Source organism: Gobio gobio (genome assembly GCF_949357685.1).
Source record: "Gobio gobio genome assembly, chromosome: 11".
Classification (NCBI taxonomy): domain Eukaryota; kingdom Metazoa; phylum Chordata; class Actinopteri; order Cypriniformes; family Gobionidae; genus Gobio; species Gobio gobio.
This window is the reverse complement of record NC_137104.1, coordinates 25307497-25327700: the sequence shown is the minus strand read 5'-3', so window position 1 is coordinate 25327700 and position 20204 is coordinate 25307497. Positions and strand designations below refer to the sequence as shown.

At 43.1% G+C, this 20204-nt stretch overlaps 1 protein-coding gene across 1 annotated transcript in view; it reads right to left on the bottom strand.

Moving 5' to 3' along the window:
• LOC307133444 (uncharacterized protein) overlaps window positions 1-20159 on the bottom strand; it is a gene marked incomplete at both ends in the record, with an annotated part of 121068 nt that extends 100909 nt beyond the window's left edge. The window contains 29 exons of the mRNA XM_079828529.1: window positions 59-246; window positions 323-387; window positions 3419-3501; window positions 3578-3695; window positions 3786-3963; window positions 4036-4139; window positions 4213-4331; window positions 4623-4979; window positions 7351-7374; window positions 7455-7602; window positions 7672-7864; window positions 7951-8108; window positions 8184-8281; window positions 8353-8540; window positions 8617-8681; window positions 11713-11795; window positions 11872-11989; window positions 12080-12257; window positions 12330-12433; window positions 12507-12625; window positions 12917-13250; window positions 15583-15668; window positions 15749-15896; window positions 15966-16158; window positions 16245-16402; window positions 16478-16575; window positions 16647-16834; window positions 16911-17001; window positions 19959-20159. Coding sequence (XP_079684655.1) covers window positions 59-246; window positions 323-387; window positions 3419-3501; window positions 3578-3695; window positions 3786-3963; window positions 4036-4139; window positions 4213-4331; window positions 4623-4979; window positions 7351-7374; window positions 7455-7602; window positions 7672-7864; window positions 7951-8108; window positions 8184-8281; window positions 8353-8540; window positions 8617-8681; window positions 11713-11795; window positions 11872-11989; window positions 12080-12257; window positions 12330-12433; window positions 12507-12625; window positions 12917-13250; window positions 15583-15668; window positions 15749-15896; window positions 15966-16158; window positions 16245-16402; window positions 16478-16575; window positions 16647-16834; window positions 16911-17001; window positions 19959-20159 — 4185 coding nt within the window. The remainder of the gene's footprint in view (window positions 1-58; window positions 247-322; window positions 388-3418; window positions 3502-3577; window positions 3696-3785; window positions 3964-4035; window positions 4140-4212; window positions 4332-4622; window positions 4980-7350; window positions 7375-7454; window positions 7603-7671; window positions 7865-7950; window positions 8109-8183; window positions 8282-8352; window positions 8541-8616; window positions 8682-11712; window positions 11796-11871; window positions 11990-12079; window positions 12258-12329; window positions 12434-12506; window positions 12626-12916; window positions 13251-15582; window positions 15669-15748; window positions 15897-15965; window positions 16159-16244; window positions 16403-16477; window positions 16576-16646; window positions 16835-16910; window positions 17002-19958) is intronic.
• Between the last annotated feature and the right edge of the window lie 45 nt (window positions 20160-20204).

Below are 20204 nucleotides of genomic sequence, written 5' to 3'. Positions count from 1 at the left end.
CTGTTGGCATCCAGGCCATTCTAAGCCATGCAGAACAGAACCACAAGCAGCTACTCACCATCATGCTTGTGCCACATGCAGTGACAGGGAACTGGTATATAGCAAAGGAAGGTGTGGATCCCACAGGACTGCAAGGTGGGTCGTTTCCACCCAGGAGACGGACTGAATCCAGGCTCAAGCGAGGTAGTGTAACATCTCTTGCCACCACTACCACAAACTGACCATCTCTTATACACTGGACAGTCACTGGAACAAGGTACAAGAGCAGGTTATTACTGAGGAGTGGTTTAACATGAACACCTTTGCATTGACTCACTCTTACCTGCCTTCCCATAGAAACACTGCTGTCCGTTAAAGCAGCAGTTGATAGCGTCACACTCAGCACCACTGATACCAGGTGGGCCACATTGGATCTGCTCATAATCAGCTACAGCACATTTGTCAAGGGGCTCTGCCTGCGCCACTGGCTGCTTAGACTGAACCTGCTGAGGAAACTGTTGACTAGCTTGTTGTTGAACCTGCTGAGGAAACTGTTGACTAGCTTGTTGTTGAACCTGCTGAGGAAACTGTTGACTAGCTTGTTGTTGAACCTGCTGAGGAAACTGTTGACTAGCTTGTTGTTGAACCTGCTGAGGAAACTGTTGACTAGCTTGTTGTTGAACCTGCTGAGGATACTGTTGACTAGCTTGTTGTTGAACCTGCTGAGGATACTGTTGACTAGCTTGTTGTTGAACCTGCTGAGGATACTGTTGACTAGCTTGTTGTTGAACCTGCTGAGGATACTGTTGACTAGCTTGTTGTTGAACCATCAGAGGAAACTGTTGACTAGCTTGTTGTTGAACCTTCTGAGGAAACTGTTGACTAGCATGTTGTTGAACCTTCTGAGGAAACTGTTGACTAGCATGTTGTTGAACCTTCTGAGGAAACTGTTGACTAGCATGTTGTTGAACCTTCTGAGGAAACTGTTGACTAGCTTGTTGTTGAACCTTCAGAGGAAACTGTTGACTAGCTTGTTGTTGAACCTTCAGAGGAAACTGTTGACTAGCTTGTTGTTGAACCTTCAGAGGAAACTGTTGACTAGCTTGTTGTTGAACCGTCTGAGGAAACTGTTGACTAGCATGTTGTTGAACCTTCTGAGGAAACTGTTGACTAGCTTGTTGTTGAACCTTCAGAGGAAACTGTTGACTAGCTAGCTGTTGAACCTTCAGAGGAAACTGGGGCAGATTACTCCACTGTGGAACAGCATGACAAAAAGCACAAAACCACACACAAAGTGCCAGCGATTGAACAGCACACCAGCTTCCTGCCATTGTTCAACAGCTAGTCACACTGTTGAGATGATGCCCTTTGGTCTTTTTGTATTCTACAGATTTTGGCTAATTAACGATAATCCCTCCCTCTTCATGAACAGTCATGATTCTCCAGACTTGCCCAAATGGGAGCTTATGCTACCAGAAAATTCTCATCAAAATGATACGCATGTGATGTAGGCCTATATTGACTCCAATTAGTCAGATTTGTCATATTGAAGACAAATAAAAAGGTTCATGCTCAGGTTTGCTACTGGAGCTTGCCCAAAGTACTTTGGGTAGATGTTTGGTGCATTCCGCTTTGCTTGTAGACATCCAGAAATGCTAACTAGCATTACTACTTTTACAATATCTTTATATGGCAGAAATAGTAAGAGTAGTCTGTAGTTCCAAATTTAGCAACACACTCACAAACCTCCCTAAGCACTTCCCCTCGGGGCAATCCCTGTCGCCAGTTTGAAGTGTTCCACAAGTGGACAAGAGAGGTTTATGTGGACAGACCTTCGACTCCTTAGACAGAGGGGACCAGTCTACTCATATATACTTTAATTACAAAATAAATGTAACCGTAATCAGTTACTTATGAAAATGTTAATTATTACAAAGGGGGTTACATCTGAATATTTTCTGTAAAAAGCTAGGATATGTTGAATAATATGAATTTGTTGCTTTGCCTGTGCAGGATGCCTCTTGCCATTTACAGTGTTTTTTTTATATCCAATTGCTAGGACCCATTTCTCAATACACTTTTTCAAAACTCTTCACACAGTTCTCCTAACAAACTTTCAGCTCGGCACAGCAGATCATTTCACATTCAAAATGCACTAAAACACAATTCTTTCCCCTAGCAAAGGTTTTCAACCAACACGCACACACTTTGTCAATCCCCAAACGGACGAGGCGTTTATACTTGACGCACTCGCCGTTGTACTATTCTGTGAAACGACAGAGGGCGACTCGGAGAAATTGTTCTATAAACCATCAGGAAACAGCAGTGAGAGAAGAATGTAGCTACACAGGTGACCATATTTATTTGAATAAACTTCACCAAAAACCACACTACAAAAGAATCGTGTAAAACTCAGTAAACCTTGATTGCTAATCATGAATACGGTGTATGCTTTCGATTTACCCCGAAAGAAAGTGAAATATGACAACCTGCCCCATAGGTGGGGCACATTAACATGACAGCTTGATGTTATCAGATACAATCAAATAAAACAACAAGACAAAATACAAATTAACTTTCAAATAAAATATACTAATTTCTTCTGAACATTGACTGTCATTCTTTCCTCAATAGAATAGCATAGTTCTAATAGGGGCACATTGTAACAGTTACAACATGCCCCACCTGTGCAACTGGGATTTAAACCCGTCTAGTGTCTTCTGCTGGTTAGAGCAGCATTAAAAGAACTCTCAACTTGGTCTTATTTTCAATAAACTTAAGAAATGTACGTCTGTTATGTTAAATGTTCAGTGAGAGCGTCCAAAGAATTATTAATTGGTGCAGTTTCTCTAAATAATGTTGATATGGCAACTAGTAAATACATTAGGTTTCATCATCCCGGCATGTGTGGAAAGTTAACCTGTTACAACAAGCCCCGCGTTTAAATTCCAGACGGAGAAAAATAATAACTTCTGTACCTCTGCAAGTCACATAGCATGCAGCCATAGGGTTTCAGACTAAATGGGACTTGCGAAGGTACAGTCAGTTCCACCACATTTGCAGAATAAGGCACTCTTTCCAGGTCAAAAGCAAAGTGACAAGTCAGATACAAGCAAGGATTGATGTCAGTTTTATTGAGAAACTTTCTTTTGCCCTTGAACAATTACAGGACCAAGTGTGGCCTTGCCTTCCCACTGAACACCTAGAGAGAAGAAAAAGAGCAAAGTTAGGAGCACTTAAAACATCAAAAGCAACCTTAAAGCAAGAGCTACCGACCTCCATAGGGAGAAGCAGCAATTCCACCATCAGGACCACATGTTGAGTCACAGCAACCACAAACTTGGTCATTTCCATCAGCAGCAAACCACCTGCAACAAGACAAAGCACTTTCAACATGAGCAAAGTCAGCTTTTTAAAAAAAAGAATAAGTGCAACGTACCCATTGGCAAAGGAACAGGATTTGCGCTGAGCGTCACTGGGTGCAGAAGCAATAGTTGCCTTCAGAACACATGTTATGTAGATCTACAAGGGATGACAGACAAGTCAGAAAACCAAAGCAGATGGGAAGAGAAGTCGAATTAACTCTTGTGGTACATACAGAAGGACTGGTGCTCTCCTGGAACATGAATGCCTCCAGCTGGAACTGGATCTTGTCAACCTGGGACCGAGGCATGAAGCGGGAGCTGGAAGCTGTAGCCTTGGCATCCACAAAGCACCTGACGACAAAGTCACCACAAAGAGCAACTCATGAATGTTTAAAAAGAGCAAACAAAACAGTCCTATAGCATCAAGAGCCATGACCTTACCCATGATTCTCAATGAAGGAATATCTCGGAAGGGAGTTCACGTCAGGCACTTGAGTGGCCACACAGCGGTCCACAAACACACGCAGAGGCACATGATTGTACTGCTTCACAGATGCCTCGATGTTAATAACGCCACCCAGGAAATAGGAGTATGAAGGCCTCTGGTAGGACCAATCGTCTACAAAAGAGAAGGAACACCCTAGGAAGAGCCACATTTGCAAGGTCGAAGGTCCAAAGAAAGTGCACTTACCCAGCATGAGCTTCAGGGAGAACATCAAGACTTCTTCACCAACCTTGGTTGAGGCATAAGGGACCCATGTTGGCCTCAAGGCATCACTGCTTACATTGTGTAGCCTGTGGTTCATGAAAGTACCCATTAAATGGTCTCCCAGTTGCACAAGCAGTGAAAGTCACAGAGGCCACTTACCTTTGATAGTGGCATTGAACGCCAACAATTGCACCATCGGCCCGGGTAATCGGAGTACCTGCAAGAGCCTCAGGGGTGTAGGTAAGAGAGAAGGTGTAGACAAGCTCATCCTCATTCATCTGTAAGAGATTGTAGTTAAAACAAGACAGTTCCTCATGAAGGTGTAATCATTATTATGAATGAGAGAAAGTGCATTGTGCAATACAGTGGACAAACACTTCAAGCAGGAGAAAACAACTGCAGAGCTTAAAACAAACATTTCTTAAGGCCCGTTCATACCAATGCATATGCCAGCTGCCCTGGCATTGCAAATACAACATACAACAGCAGTGTGAACTGACGGTCCTTGAAGAGGACTTTGGATATCCTCAATTTGAACAAACAACCGATTAAGATTTAGGAGTTCTTACCATCTGCACGCTGTTGCAGTCCTGTAATTCATACTCAAAGAGGAGCACCCTAGACTCAGAGTCCTGACCAGCAACAGGACATCCACCTAAAGACAGACCAGTTGGCTGGATCAACTGACCATTGCTAAACAAGTCCTGCTGGACTTCTACAAGAACCCGGTTCTCTCCGCATTGAACCGCTACGCTGCTGGGAGTCACGGGTTGCCTCAACTGGAAGTCCACCGCCAACTCGCTCTGCACCTCGGGAACGACGGGATACCTCCAATCCAAAGGCTTCACTGGACCCTGCAACAGCTGCTTCTCCTGAAGGCCAAAAGGCTCCTGTGCAAGGCCTCTGGAGGCAGGACCCAAAGGACTCTGAAATGGAGAAGCCACTTGCAAAGGATTCCAGAGCTCTGGAGCAGAAAAGGCAGGACTTCTGAAATCTGGATCTGATTTTTGCCCCGTGCTTCTTGGACTTTGACTGTGCATCAAACTTCCCCATGCATCAGGCAGATCAAACACAACCATCACAACCACCACTAACACACCTCTCAGAAGCCCCATCCTAGCAAACTTGGACACAAATGCCACAACACACACCAGTGCTTGGCTTTGCCATTTTGTACAGCTTTGAATGAAGGTGGCTCATCCCCTTTTAGTTGAATTGATTGCCTTTGATTCTCCTCTGGACCTGTAGAGTTTATATGCATCTCTGGGACCCACAGCTCTGCACAATTTGTATGTCTCTCTTATCTGACAAATCGAGGGGGACATTTACATGACACCATTTTCAAATGAAACTTTAAATGCATTGTGTTCATTTACACAACAACAGTGCTTTGTGGGCCTTAAAAATGCAAACTTTTAAAAACAGGGTTTCAAAGTTTTTGAAAATGAGACCATTATTGTCTCCATGTAAACTACAAAAACATGAATTTGTGAAAACTGTGACATCATGCGCATGCATATTGCGTGTTTAGTCTATAGGCACGTAGTGTTTCTTTGCAAAGTGTCATCGCCATCTACTGGATTCTCTGCAGAGATTCTCCTAGAGATTTAATCAGATCAACGTCATATTTGCACAGTCTAATCGAAAGGCCTTGGTGATGTTTTCCCTGAAGGTCGTGTCAGTGGCGGCCTCACAAAGTTCGATGGTTCGCCATGACACAGGAAGCTGTTGTAAGTCGGGCATACAATGTCCGATCTGCCCCAAACTTCAGATGTTTGATAAGAGTCCTGGCCTGAAGACATCTACATATGAGTTTCAGAATTAGGCATGGCAAAATGGCTCGATAGCGCCACCTACAACATTTCAACGAAGTGCCCCTCCCGCTACGTTTCACGTACAGGTATGAAATTCGGTACACAGCCCAATACCTACAAAAAATCTCCTGGTACAAAATCAACGACACAGAGGGAAGATAGTGAGGGAAGGGCATGAAAAAGTGAATTGAAACACAGTCATTAATTTTTGTCCACTTGCCCTCAGCTTCTTATTCTTTAACATCAGCAGTTTATGCAACTGGCCACAGACCTACGTTTTCTCAAATTTTCCGCCAAAATGTCTCTAGGAAAAATGTGTGACACAAAGAGCAAGAAGAGTTAACAGGACTAAGACTTAAGTTAATGATGGGACACTAAAATGGACAAATATAATAGTAGACCCCATTTTGAAATGTGTATTTCACAAACCTAATACACCAACAGTTAGCTCTTCAAACCAGTTAAATAGAATTCAAATGGGATGCATTTCCTTGACAGCATGGATACTAGTCAAATTGCCTTCCACGTTCTGTTTTTAATGGTGCAACAACAAGCACAGACAGTTAAACAAAGTAGCTTATTGTCCAAATCTACAGAAGCGACATGGTTTAGACCAGTTAATGTCACACTCTGGAAACGGTTTATAAAGACCCCTTTCATGAGTGAAGGTTAAAAGTCAAAAAAGTTTAAAACATTTTAGACCGCATTTACACCTGTATTTAGCATAGTCCACTTGTGATTGGACTGATAAACGCTTTAGTACCAGGTGTAAACAGGCCCTCAGACAGCAACTCAGGTGTGATACACCAGTTAAGGGACTAAACCAGCTTTTATTAAAGCACCAGTCTACTTTTCAATAAACATTGGGGCTAGCCTAAAGAAAAAAGGCTGGTCACAATTTGGGATTAAAAAGGACAATGCAGGTTGATACTGATTTCATTGCAGATGCAATGCTGTACTTGCATGACTTCGGGGGGCTTTCAAATAGCATTAGCAAAAAACAGAGGGACTTGGCATGCTTGAATATCAGTACAAGCAGTTATGTTAGTCCAGCCATAAAGCCACAAGTAGAGACCAAAACAGATTCCATTAAGAACAGGGACCCAGGTTAGCAACTGGAACTTGGCTTGTTTAGTTCAAGTCAAGCATAACCTTGAAGCAAAAAAGGGAACTCTGGTTTAGTAGTGTAGCCCAATAAATCAAACTGAGAACAGTCATGAAAGATCAATACCAAAGAGACAGTTGAGTTAAGAAGTTTATTAAAACTACTAAAGTCACATGACCAGGTTAACTTCTCCACTAGACACCACAGTTTGCCCACTAGAGATGGTCTTGACGTTAGCATCTCTTCCTGGAAAAGAAATGGTAGAATCGTGAGGCATTTAAAAACCAAATTCTCATGGTTCCTGAAGTCAGTTTACAACAAGCACTCACTTTTCCTAGTGCAGCTTTGCTCACAGGAGCCAGAAGAGGGATGGCACACTGCTGTACTACAGTGGATGAAGATCTAACAGAGGGGGGAAAGGGATAAGCCACAGAAAGAAAAACACCTAATATTAAGGATTCAGGTAAGGCTGCAGAGCATACGGTTTCCTGTAGAGGAGCCAGTGATGCTGGATCCACAAATGTGAACATCTTCACAACAAAGCGCTTGTAGTGGGTTGGGAACTGAAGACCAGAAGATCCAGCCACCGGAACCAATGAGGTCAGGTAACGGTCATCCTGGTAAGGGCATCTGAAAGGTAAAGAGGCAGTCAGAAGTGCCTTACAGCACACTAGATGGATAAAGACTGGCCTTACTCACCCATCGACCAGAAGGTCCCACTGGGGTAGACTGAGTGGACTGGGGGTTGATGTCGCCCAGCAACGTCCCAGCATTAGGACAATGTTGGGGTCGGTCCTCTCCAAAATGCGCACCTCAACATACACAGGCTCCCGCAGGACTTTTGTGACGGGATAATCAGCATCACCGTAGTAGGACGTGTATGCCTCATCCCCTGAGGAAGAAAACCAGCGTTTAACCAGAAACTGCTGCAACCTGGAGTTTTAGAAAATACTTATGCATACTTGGACAGACACTTACCTTCTGCACAGCCTTTGGTGACACATTGACCATTTGCCAGTCTAAGCTCCACCCTGAGGGGTCCAGAAGCCGCTACTGGTGGAGGTGCAGGAACAGTGTTGACCTCCACAACCAGAGCTTCCACAGAAGTAGCAGAGTACCTACACTGGAAGAGAAGCCTAGACAACAAATAGTGAGCTTGTAGCCTTTGTCAAGGATTCATATTTTTTTTCTAAATAAAATAAAATGCCTACTCAAAATGGCTGTCCCTTGTGATGGAACCAAGTGGTCCGACACCCACTTCATACGAGGAGGTCATTCGGTTTTCATACACCACATATCCACCGTCCTCCTGCAAATAGTAACTGTTGGCATCCAGGCCATTCTAAGCCATGCAGAACAGAACCACAAGCAGCTACTCACCATCATGCTTGTGCCACATGCAGTGACAGGGAACTGGTATATAGCAAAGGAAGGTGTGGATCCCACAGGACTGCAAGGTGGGTCGTTTCCACCCAGGAGACGGACTGAATCCAGGCTCAAGCGAGGTAGTGTAACATCTCTTGCCACCACTACCACAAACTGACCATCTCTTATACACTGGACAGTCACTGGAACAAGGTACAAGAGCAGGTTATTACTGAGGAGTGGTTTAACATGAACACCTTTGCATTGACTCACTCTTACCTGCCTTCCCATAGAAACACTGCTGTCCGTTAAAGCAGCAGTTGATAGCGTCACACTCAGCACCACTGATACCAGGTGGGCCACATTGGATCTGCTCATAATCAGCTACAGCACATTTGTCAAGGGGCTCTGCCTGCGCCACTGGCTGCTTAGACTGAACCTGCTGAGGAAACTGTTGACTAGCTTGTTGTTGAACCTGCTGAGGAAACTGTTGACTAGCTTGTTGTTGAACCTGCTGAGGAAACTGTTGACTAGCTTGTTGTTGAACCTGCTGAGGAAACTGTTGACTAGCTTGTTGTTGAACCTGCTGAGGAAACTGTTGACTAGCTTGTTGTTGAACCTGCTGAGGATACTGTTGACTAGCTTGTTGTTGAACCTGCTGAGGATACTGTTGACTAGCTTGTTGTTGAACCTGCTGAGGATACTGTTGACTAGCTTGTTGTTGAACCTGCTGAGGATACTGTTGACTAGCTTGTTGTTGAACCATCAGAGGAAACTGTTGACTAGCTTGTTGTTGAACCTTCTGAGGAAACTGTTGACTAGCATGTTGTTGAACCTTCTGAGGAAACTGTTGACTAGCATGTTGTTGAACCTTCTGAGGAAACTGTTGACTAGCATGTTGTTGAACCTTCTGAGGAAACTGTTGACTAGCTTGTTGTTGAACCTTCAGAGGAAACTGTTGACTAGCTTGTTGTTGAACCTTCAGAGGAAACTGTTGACTAGCTTGTTGTTGAACCTTCAGAGGAAACTGTTGACTAGCTTGTTGTTGAACCGTCTGAGGAAACTGTTGACTAGCATGTTGTTGAACCTTCTGAGGAAACTGTTGACTAGCTTGTTGTTGAACCTTCAGAGGAAACTGTTGACTAGCTAGCTGTTGAACCTTCAGAGGAAACTGGGGCAGATTACTCCACTGTGGAACAGCATGACAAAAAGCACAAAACCACACACAAAGTGCCAGCGATTGAACAGCACACCAGCTTCCTGCCATTGTTCAACAGCTAGTCACACTGTTGAGATGATGCCCTTTGGTCTTTTTGTATTCTACAGATTTTGGCTAATTAACGATAATCCCTCCCTCTTCATGAACAGTCATGATTCTCCAGACTTGCCCAAATGGGAGCTTATGCTACCAGAAAATTCTCATCAAAATGATACGCATGTGATGTAGGCCTATATTGACTCCAATTAGTCAGATTTGTCATATTGAAGACAAATAAAAAGGTTCATGCTCAGGTTTGCTACTGGAGCTTGCCCAAAGTACTTTGGGTAGATGTTTGGTGCATTCCGCTTTGCTTGTAGACATCCAGAAATGCTAACTAGCATTACTACTTTTACAATATCTTTATATGGCAGAAATAGTAAGAGTAGTCTGTAGTTCCAAATTTAGCAACACACTCACAAACCTCCCTAAGCACTTCCCCTCGGGGCAATCCCTGTCGCCAGTTTGAAGTGTTCCACAAGTGGACAAGAGAGGTTTATGTGGACAGACCTTCGACTCCTTAGACAGAGGGGACCAGTCTACTCATATATACTTTAATTACAAAATAAATGTAACCGTAATCAGTTACTTATGAAAATGTTAATTATTACAAAGGGGGTTACATCTGAATATTTTCTGTAAAAAGCTAGGATATGTTGAATAATATGAATTTGTTGCTTTGCCTGTGCAGGATGCCTCTTGCCATTTACAGTGTTTTTTTTATATCCAATTGCTAGGACCCATTTCTCAATACACTTTTTCAAAACTCTTCACACAGTTCTCCTAACAAACTTTCAGCTCGGCACAGCAGATCATTTCACATTCAAAATGCACTAAAACACAATTCTTTCCCCTAGCAAAGGTTTTCAACCAACACGCACACACTTTGTCAATCCCCAAACGGACGAGGCGTTTATACTTGACGCACTCGCCGTTGTACTATTCTGTGAAACGACAGAGGGCGACTCGGAGAAATTGTTCTATAAACCATCAGGAAACAGCAGTGAGAGAAGAATGTAGCTACACAGGTGACCATATTTATTTGAATAAACTTCACCAAAAACCACACTACAAAAGAATCGTGTAAAACTCAGTAAACCTTGATTGCTAATCATGAATACGGTGTATGCTTTCGATTTACCCCGAAAGAAAGTGAAATATGACAACCTGCCCCATAGGTGGGGCACATTAACATGACAGCTTGATGTTATCAGATACAATCAAATAAAACAACAAGACAAAATACAAATTAACTTTCAAATAAAATATACTAATTTCTTCTGAACATTGACTGTCATTCTTTCCTCAATAGAATAGCATAGTTCTAATAGGGGCACATTGTAACAGTTACAACATGCCCCACCTGTGCAACTGGGATTTAAACCCGTCTAGTGTCTTCTGCTGGTTAGAGCAGCATTAAAAGAACTCTCAACTTGGTCTTATTTTCAATAAACTTAAGAAATGTACGTCTGTTATGTTAAATGTTCAGTGAGAGCGTCCAAAGAATTATTAATTGGTGCAGTTTCTCTAAATAATGTTGATATGGCAACTAGTAAATACATTAGGTTTCATCATCCCGGCATGTGTGGAAAGTTAACCTGTTACAACAAGCCCCGCGTTTAAATTCCAGACGGAGAAAAATAATAACTTCTGTACCTCTGCAAGTCACATAGCATGCAGCCATAGGGTTTCAGACTAAATGGGACTTGCGAAGGTACAGTCAGTTCCACCACATTTGCAGAATAAGGCACTCTTTCCAGGTCAAAAGCAAAGTGACAAGTCAGATACAAGCAAGGATTGATGTCAGTTTTATTGAGAAACTTTCTTTTGCCCTTGAACAATTACAGGACCAAGTGTGGCCTTGCCTTCCCACTGAACACCTAGAGAGAAGAAAAAGAGCAAAGTTAGGAGCACTTAAAACATCAAAAGCAACCTTAAAGCAAGAGCTACCGACCTCCATAGGGAGAAGCAGCAATTCCACCATCAGGACCACATGTTGAGTCACAGCAACCACAAACTTGGTCATTTCCATCAGCAGCAAACCACCTGCAACAAGACAAAGCACTTTCAACATGAGCAAAGTCAGCTTTTTAAAAAAAAGAATAAGTGCAACGTACCCATTGGCAAAGGAACAGGATTTGCGCTGAGCGTCACTGGGTGCAGAAGCAATAGTTGCCTTCAGAACACATGTTATGTAGATCTACAAGGGATGACAGACAAGTCAGAAAACCAAAGCAGATGGGAAGAGAAGTCGAATTAACTCTTGTGGTACATACAGAAGGACTGGTGCTCTCCTGGAACATGAATGCCTCCAGCTGGAACTGGATCTTGTCAACCTGGGACCGAGGCATGAAGCGGGAGCTGGAAGCTGTAGCCTTGGCATCCACAAAGCACCTGACGACAAAGTCACCACAAAGAGCAACTCATGAATGTTTAAAAAGAGCAAACAAAACAGTCCTATAGCATCAAGAGCCATGACCTTACCCATGATTCTCAATGAAGGAATATCTCGGAAGGGAGTTCACGTCAGGCACTTGAGTGGCCACACAGCGGTCCACAAACACACGCAGAGGCACATGATTGTACTGCTTCACAGATGCCTCGATGTTAATAACGCCACCCAGGAAATAGGAGTATGAAGGCCTCTGGTAGGACCAATCGTCTACAAAAGAGAAGGAACACCCTAGGAAGAGCCACATTTGCAAGGTCGAAGGTCCAAAGAAAGTGCACTTACCCAGCATGAGCTTCAGGGAGAACATCAAGACTTCTTCACCAACCTTGGTTGAGGCATAAGGGACCCATGTTGGCCTCAAGGCATCACTGCTTACATTGTGTAGCCTGTGGTTCATGAAAGTACCCATTAAATGGTCTCCCAGTTGCACAAGCAGTGAAAGTCACAGAGGCCACTTACCTTTGATAGTGGCATTGAACGCCAACAATTGCACCATCGGCCCGGGTAATCGGAGTACCTGCAAGAGCCTCAGGGGTGTAGGTAAGAGAGAAGGTGTAGACAAGCTCATCCTCATTCATCTGTAAGAGATTGTAGTTAAAACAAGACAGTTCCTCATGAAGGTGTAATCATTATTATGAATGAGAGAAAGTGCATTGTGCAATACAGTGGACAAACACTTCAAGCAGGAGAAAACAACTGCAGAGCTTAAAACAAACATTTCTTAAGGCCCGTTCATACCAATGCATATGCCAGCTGCCCTGGCATTGCAAATACAACATACAACAGCAGTGTGAACTGACGGTCCTTGAAGAGGACTTTGGATATCCTCAATTTGAACAAACAACCGATTAAGATTTAGGAGTTCTTACCATCTGCACGCTGTTGCAGTCCTGTAATTCATACTCAAAGAGGAGCACCCTAGACTCAGAGTCCTGACCAGCAACAGGACATCCACCTAAAGACAGACCAGTTGGCTGGATCAACTGACCATTGCTAAACAAGTCCTGCTGGACTTCTACAAGAACCCGGTTCTCTCCGCATTGAACCGCTACGCTGCTGGGAGTCACGGGTTGCCTCAACTGGAAGTCCACCGCCAACTCGCTCTGCACCTCGGGAACGACGGGATACCTCCAATCCAAAGGCTTCACTGGACCCTGCAACAGCTGCTTCTCCTGAAGGCCAAAAGGCTCCTGTGCAAGGCCTCTGGAGGCAGGACCCAAAGGACTCTGAAATGGAGAAGCCACTTGCAAAGGATTCCAGAGCTCTGGAGCAGAAAAGGCAGGACTTCTGAAATCTGGATCTGATTTTTGCCCCGTGCTTCTTGGACTTTGACTGTGCATCAAACTTCCCCATGCATCAGGCAGATCAAACACAACCATCACAACCACCACTAACACACCTCTCAGAAGCCCCATCCTAGCAAACTTGGACACAAATGCCACAACACACACCAGTGCTTGGCTTTGCCATTTTGTACAGCTTTGAATGAAGGTGGCTCATCCCCTTTTAGTTGAATTGATTGCCTTTGATTCTCCTCTGGACCTGTAGAGTTTATATGCATCTCTGGGACCCACAGCTCTGCACAATTTGTATGTCTCTCTTATCTGACAAATCGAGGGGGACATTTACATGACACCATTTTCAAATGAAACTTTAAATGCATTGTGTTCATTTACACAACAACAGTGCTTTGTGGGCCTTAAAAATGCAAACTTTTAAAAACAGGGTTTCAAAGTTTTTGAAAATGAGACCATTATTGTCTCCATGTAAACTACAAAAACATGAATTTGTGAAAACTGTGACATCATGCGCATGCATATTGCGTGTTTAGTCTATAGGCACGTAGTGTTTCTTTGCAAAGTGTCATCGCCATCTACTGGATTCTCTGCAGAGATTCTCCTAGAGATTTAATCAGATCAACGTCATATTTGCACAGTCTAATCGAAAGGCCTTGGTGATGTTTTCCCTGAAGGTCGTGTCAGTGGCGGCCTCACAAAGTTCGATGGTTCGCCATGACACAGGAAGCTGTTGTAAGTCGGGCATACAATGTCCGATCTGCCCCAAACTTCAGATGTTTGATAAGAGTCCTGGCCTGAAGACATCTACATATGAGTTTCAGAATTAGGCATGGCAAAATGGCTCGATAGCGCCACCTACAACATTTCAACGAAGTGCCCCTCCCGCTACGTTTCACGTACAGGTATGAAATTCGGTACACAGCCCAATACCTACAAAAAATCTCCTGGTACAAAATCAACGACACAGAGGGAAGATAGTGAGGGAAGGGCATGAAAAAGTGAATTGAAACACAGTCATTAATTTTTGTCCACTTGCCCTCAGCTTCTTATTCTTTAACATCAGCAGTTTATGCAACTGGCCACAGACCTACGTTTTCTCAAATTTTCCGCCAAAATGTCTCTAGGAAAAATGTGTGACACAAAGAGCAAGAAGAGTTAACAGGACTAAGACTTAAGTTAATGATGGGACACTAAAATGGACAAATATAATAGTAGACCCCATTTTGAAATGTGTATTTCACAAACCTAATACACCAACAGTTAGCTCTTCAAACCAGTTAAATAGAATTCAAATGGGATGCATTTCCTTGACAGCATGGATACTAGTCAAATTGCCTTCCACGTTCTGTTTTTAATGGTGCAACAACAAGCACAGACAGTTAAACAAAGTAGCTTATTGTCCAAATCTACAGAAGCGACATGGTTTAGACCAGTTAATGTCACACTCTGGAAACGGTTTATAAAGACCCCTTTCATGAGTGAAGGTTAAAAGTCAAAAAAGTTTAAAACATTTTAGACCGCATTTACACCTGTATTTAGCATAGTCCACTTGTGATTGGACTGATAAACGCTTTAGTACCAGGTGTAAACAGGCCCTCAGACAGCAACTCAGGTGTGATACACCAGTTAAGGGACTAAACCAGCTTTTATTAAAGCACCAGTCTACTTTTCAATAAACATTGGGGCTAGCCTAAAGAAAAAAGGCTGGTCACAATTTGGGATTAAAAAGGACAATGCAGGTTGATACTGATTTCATTGCAGATGCAATGCTGTACTTGCATGACTTCGGGGGGCTTTCAAATAGCATTAGCAAAAAACAGAGGGACTTGGCATGCTTGAATATCAGTACAAGCAGTTATGTTAGTCCAGCCATAAAGCCACAAGTAGAGACCAAAACAGATTCCATTAAGAACAGGGACCCAGGTTAGCAACTGGAACTTGGCTTGTTTAGTTCAAGTCAAGCATAACCTTGAAGCAAAAAAGGGAACTCTGGTTTAGTAGTGTAGCCCAATAAATCAAACTGAGAACAGTCATGAAAGATCAATACCAAAGAGACAGTTGAGTTAAGAAGTTTATTAAAACTACTAAAGTCACATGACCAGGTTAACTTCTCCACTAGACACCACAGTTTGCCCACTAGAGATGGTCTTGACGTTAGCATCTCTTCCTGGAAAAGAAATGGTAGAATCGTGAGGCATTTAAAAACCAAATTCTCATGGTTCCTGAAGTCAGTTTACAACAAGCACTCACTTTTCCTAGTGCAGCTTTGCTCACAGGAGCCAGAAGAGGGATGGCACACTGCTGTACTACAGTGGATGAAGATCTAACAGAGGGGGGAAAGGGATAAGCCACAGAAAGAAAAACACCTAATATTAAGGATTCAGGTAAGGCTGCAGAGCATACGGTTTCCTGTAGAGGAGCCAGTGATGCTGGATCCACAAATGTGAACATCTTCACAACAAAGCGCTTGTAGTGGGTTGGGAACTGAAGACCAGAAGATCCAGCCACCGGAACCAATGAGGTCAGGTAACGGTCATCCTGGTAAGGGCATCTGAAAGGTAAAGAGGCAGTCAGAAGTGCCTTACAGCACACTAGATGGATAAAGACTGGCCTTACTCACCCATCGACCAGAAGGTCCCACTGGGGTAGACTGAGTGGACTGGGGGTTGATGTCGCCCAGCAACGTCCCAGCATTAGGACAATGTTGGGGTCGGTCCTCTCCAAAATGCGCACCTCAACATACACAGGCTCCCGCAGGACTTTTGTGACGGGATAATCAGCATCACCGTAGTAGGACGTGTATGCCTCATCCCCTGAGGAAGAAAACCAGCGTTTAACCAGAAACTGCTGCAACCTGGAGTTTTAGAAAATACTTATGCATACTTGGACAGACACTTACCTTCTGCACAGCCTTTGGTGACACATTGACCATTTGCCAGTCTAAGCTCCACCCTGAGGGGTCCAGAAGCCGCTACTGGTGGAGGTGCAGGAACAGTGTTGACCTCCACAACCAGAGCTTCCACAGAAGTAGCAGAGTACCTACACTGGAAGAGAAGCCTAGACAACAAATAGTGAGCTTGTAGCCTTTGTCAAGGATTCATATTTTTTTTCTAAATAAAATAAAATGCCTACTCAAAATGGCTGTCCCTTGTGATGGAACCAAGTGGTCCGACACCCACTTCATACGAGGAGGTCATTCGGTTTTCATACACCACATATCCACCGTCCTCCTGCAAATAGTAACTGTTGGCATCCAGGCCATTCTAAGCCATGCAGAACAGAACCACAAGCAGCTACTCACCATCATGCTTGTGCCACATGCAGTGACAGGGAACTGGTATATAGCAAAGGAAGGTGTGGATCCCACAGGACTGCAAGGTGGGTCGTTTCCACCCAGGAGACGGACTGAATCCAGGCTCAAGCGAGGTAGTGTAACATCTCTTGCCACCACTACCACAAACTGACCATCTCTTATACACTGGACAGTCACTGGAACAAGGTACAAGAGCAGGTTATTACTGAGGAGTGGTTTAACATGAACACCTTTGCATTGACTCACTCTTACCTGCCTTCCCATAGAAACACTGCTGTCCGTTAAAGCAGCAGTTGATAGCGTCACACTCAGCACCACTGATACCAGGTGGGCCACATTGGATCTGCTCATAATCAGCTACAGCACATTTGTCAAGGGGCTCTGCCTGCGCCACTGGCTGCTTAGACTGAACCTGCTGAGGAAACTGTTGACTAGCTTGTTGTTGAACCTGCTGAGGAAACTGTTGACTAGCTTGTTGTTGAACCTGCTGAGGAAACTGTTGACTAGCTTGTTGTTGAACCTGCTGAGGAAACTGTTGACTAGCTTGTTGTTGAACCTGCTGAGGAAACTGTTGACTAGCTTGTTGTTGAACCTGCTGAGGATACTGTTGACTAGCTTGTTGTTGAACCTGCTGAGGATACTGTTGACTAGCTTGTTGTTGAACCTGCTGAGGATACTGTTGACTAGCTTGTTGTTGAACCTGCTGAGGATACTGTTGACTAGCTTGTTGTTGAACCATCAGAGGAAACTGTTGACTAGCTTGTTGTTGAACCTTCTGAGGAAACTGTTGACTAGCATGTTGTTGAACCTTCTGAGGAAACTGTTGACTAGCATGTTGTTGAACCTTCTGAGGAAACTGTTGACTAGCATGTTGTTGAACCTTCTGAGGAAACTGTTGACTAGCTTGTTGTTGAACCTTCAGAGGAAACTGTTGACTAGCTTGTTGTTGAACCTTCAGAGGAAACTGTTGACTAGCTTGTTGTTGAACCTTCAGAGGAAACTGTTGACTAGCTTGTTGTTGAACCGTCTGAGGAAACTGTTGACTAGCATGTTGTTGAACCTTCTGAGGAAACTGTTGACTAGCTTGTTGTTGAACCTTCAGAGGAAACTGTTGACTAGCTAGCTGTTGAACCTTCAGAGGAAACTGGGGCAGATTACTCCACTGTGGAACAGCATGACAAAAAGCACAAAACCACACACAAAGTGCCAGCGATTGAACAGCACACCAGCTTCCTGCCATTGTTCAACAGCTAGTCACACTGTTGAGATCTTCTTCTTCTTCTTCTTCTTTAAAGTTATTGGCGGTTGGCATACCAATTTGGTGCATTACCGCCACCAACTGCTTGGGGTGTGGAGCTTCAATGCGGATTTATATGCTAATAAAAAATAAAAAAAAAAAAAAAAATTGTAGTGTTGTTTTTAAATTCTATCAAATAAACCTGTTTCTTTTAAGTACCTAATGAGAACTGGCCATACTGATGGTTTTGATGTAGAAAAAGAAAGTAAACCCTCTACTGATAATTGTGTATAACCTAATTCTTTGACTTGTTCTAATAGTATAGTTCTTTCCATGTTGTATGCTTCACACTCTAGTAATACATGTTCTACAGTTTCTCTCTTGTCACAGTTAATGCATAGTCCCGTTGCGTGTTTCCCTAAACGACTGAGATTATGATTGAGACCTGTATGTCCAATTCTTAACCTTGTGATCACTGTTTCTCCCCTTCGATTCCAACCACCCTGTCTCCTTGTTGTCACTTGTTTCTGTACTTTATATAAAAAACGACCTTTGATCTCCTTATCCCATTGTTCTTGCCATAACCCATTGATTCCTGATTTAATGACACTTTTCACTTCCATTTTACTCAATGGAACTATCCATTGCAGATCTGACTCAAGAGTCTTTTTAGCCAAACGATCAACTGCTTCATTACCCTCTATTTCAACGTGAGATGGGACCCACATAAAACTCACTACAATATTAAGATTTTGTAATCTATATAGACTATGAAAGATTTCATAAATCAAGTCAGGCCTACAGACAGATTTGCAGTTTGCAATACTTATTAATGATGCCATTGAGTCTGAGCAGATAATATATTTATTAGGTCCAACCTCCTCTATCCACGTGAGTGCTAGTAAAATAGCTAAAAGTTCCACAGTGTAAACTGCTAAATGATCTGAAGTTCTTTTAAGTATGGATTTCTGAAAGTGTGGTATATATACTGCAGCTCCCGTCTTTCCTGTATTTGGGTCTTTTGAGCCATCTGTAAATATTTGAATACTATTATTATAATTGAGAGCTAGATATTGCTTTACCAGATCGTTCATCCCACCATATTCCTTGCATTGTTTTAATGTATTTGCGATTTCAAGGTCCACAACTGGTAATGGAAACATCCAAGGGGGAATAGTAGGTAACGCCACTGCACAGCTGTTAGTTAATTTAACTAGTCCCAGTTTCTCGGCTTGTCCGTTTCCCACCCATCCAAAACTATTAAATTGCTTTCTTCCATGCTCCCAACATGAATTTAACACTGGTTTAGTTGGATGACCCTGCTTATGCCCCTGTAAGTTTACCCAATATACCATGGCAAGCTGAAGACGTCTCAGAGATAAAGGCATCTCCCCAACCTCCACCTGTAGAGCTGGGATTGAAGAAGTCTTGATTGCACCACTACATAGGCGGAGGGCTTGTGTTTGGATTAAGTCAAGCCTTTGCAAATGAGATTTTGCAGCTGAACTAAATGCAATGCATGCATAATCCAATGTTGATCTAATTAACGCAATATAAATATGTTTAAGAGAGTTCATACTGGCACCCCAACCACTTCCTACCAGGCATCTCATAACATTGACTGCCTTCTTACACTTGGTAACATTTTTCTGTATATGATCTCCAAATGTCAACTTATGGTCCATCCACACACCTAAAAACCTTATACTTTGAACCTGCTTGATTGATTGCCCATAAAGAGTAATTTGTATTGCAGGATTATTACACTTCTTAGAAAAACAAATAACCTGTGTCTTGTCCACAGAAAACCGAAAACCCCACCTATTTCCCCAATTCTCAACAATGTTGACTGCTGTCTGTAGCTTTTTTCCAACAAATGCTGCATTACGACCCCTTACCCATATTGCCCCATCATCTGCATATAAAGACCTCCCAAGTCTAGTATCAACCTCTGAAAAAACCTCATTAATCATGATATTAAACAAAATAGGACTACATACACTTCCTTGTGGTACCCCATTTTCTATAGAGTAAACTTTAGAGTAAGATACTCCAACTCTTACCTCTATAGTCCTGTCCTTCAGAAAATTCATAATCCAGTTGAACATTCTTCCCCCAATTCCCATGGATTCTAATTTAATCAGAAGACCCTCTTTCCACAACATATCATAGGCCTTCTCCACATCAAAGAAGACAGCAGCTACCAGTTCCTTTTTAGTCTGAGCCTTCCTGATTTCATCCTCCAAGCATATCACCGGATCCATAGTTGACCTCCCTCTACGGAAACCACTTTGTTGTGGTATTAGCAA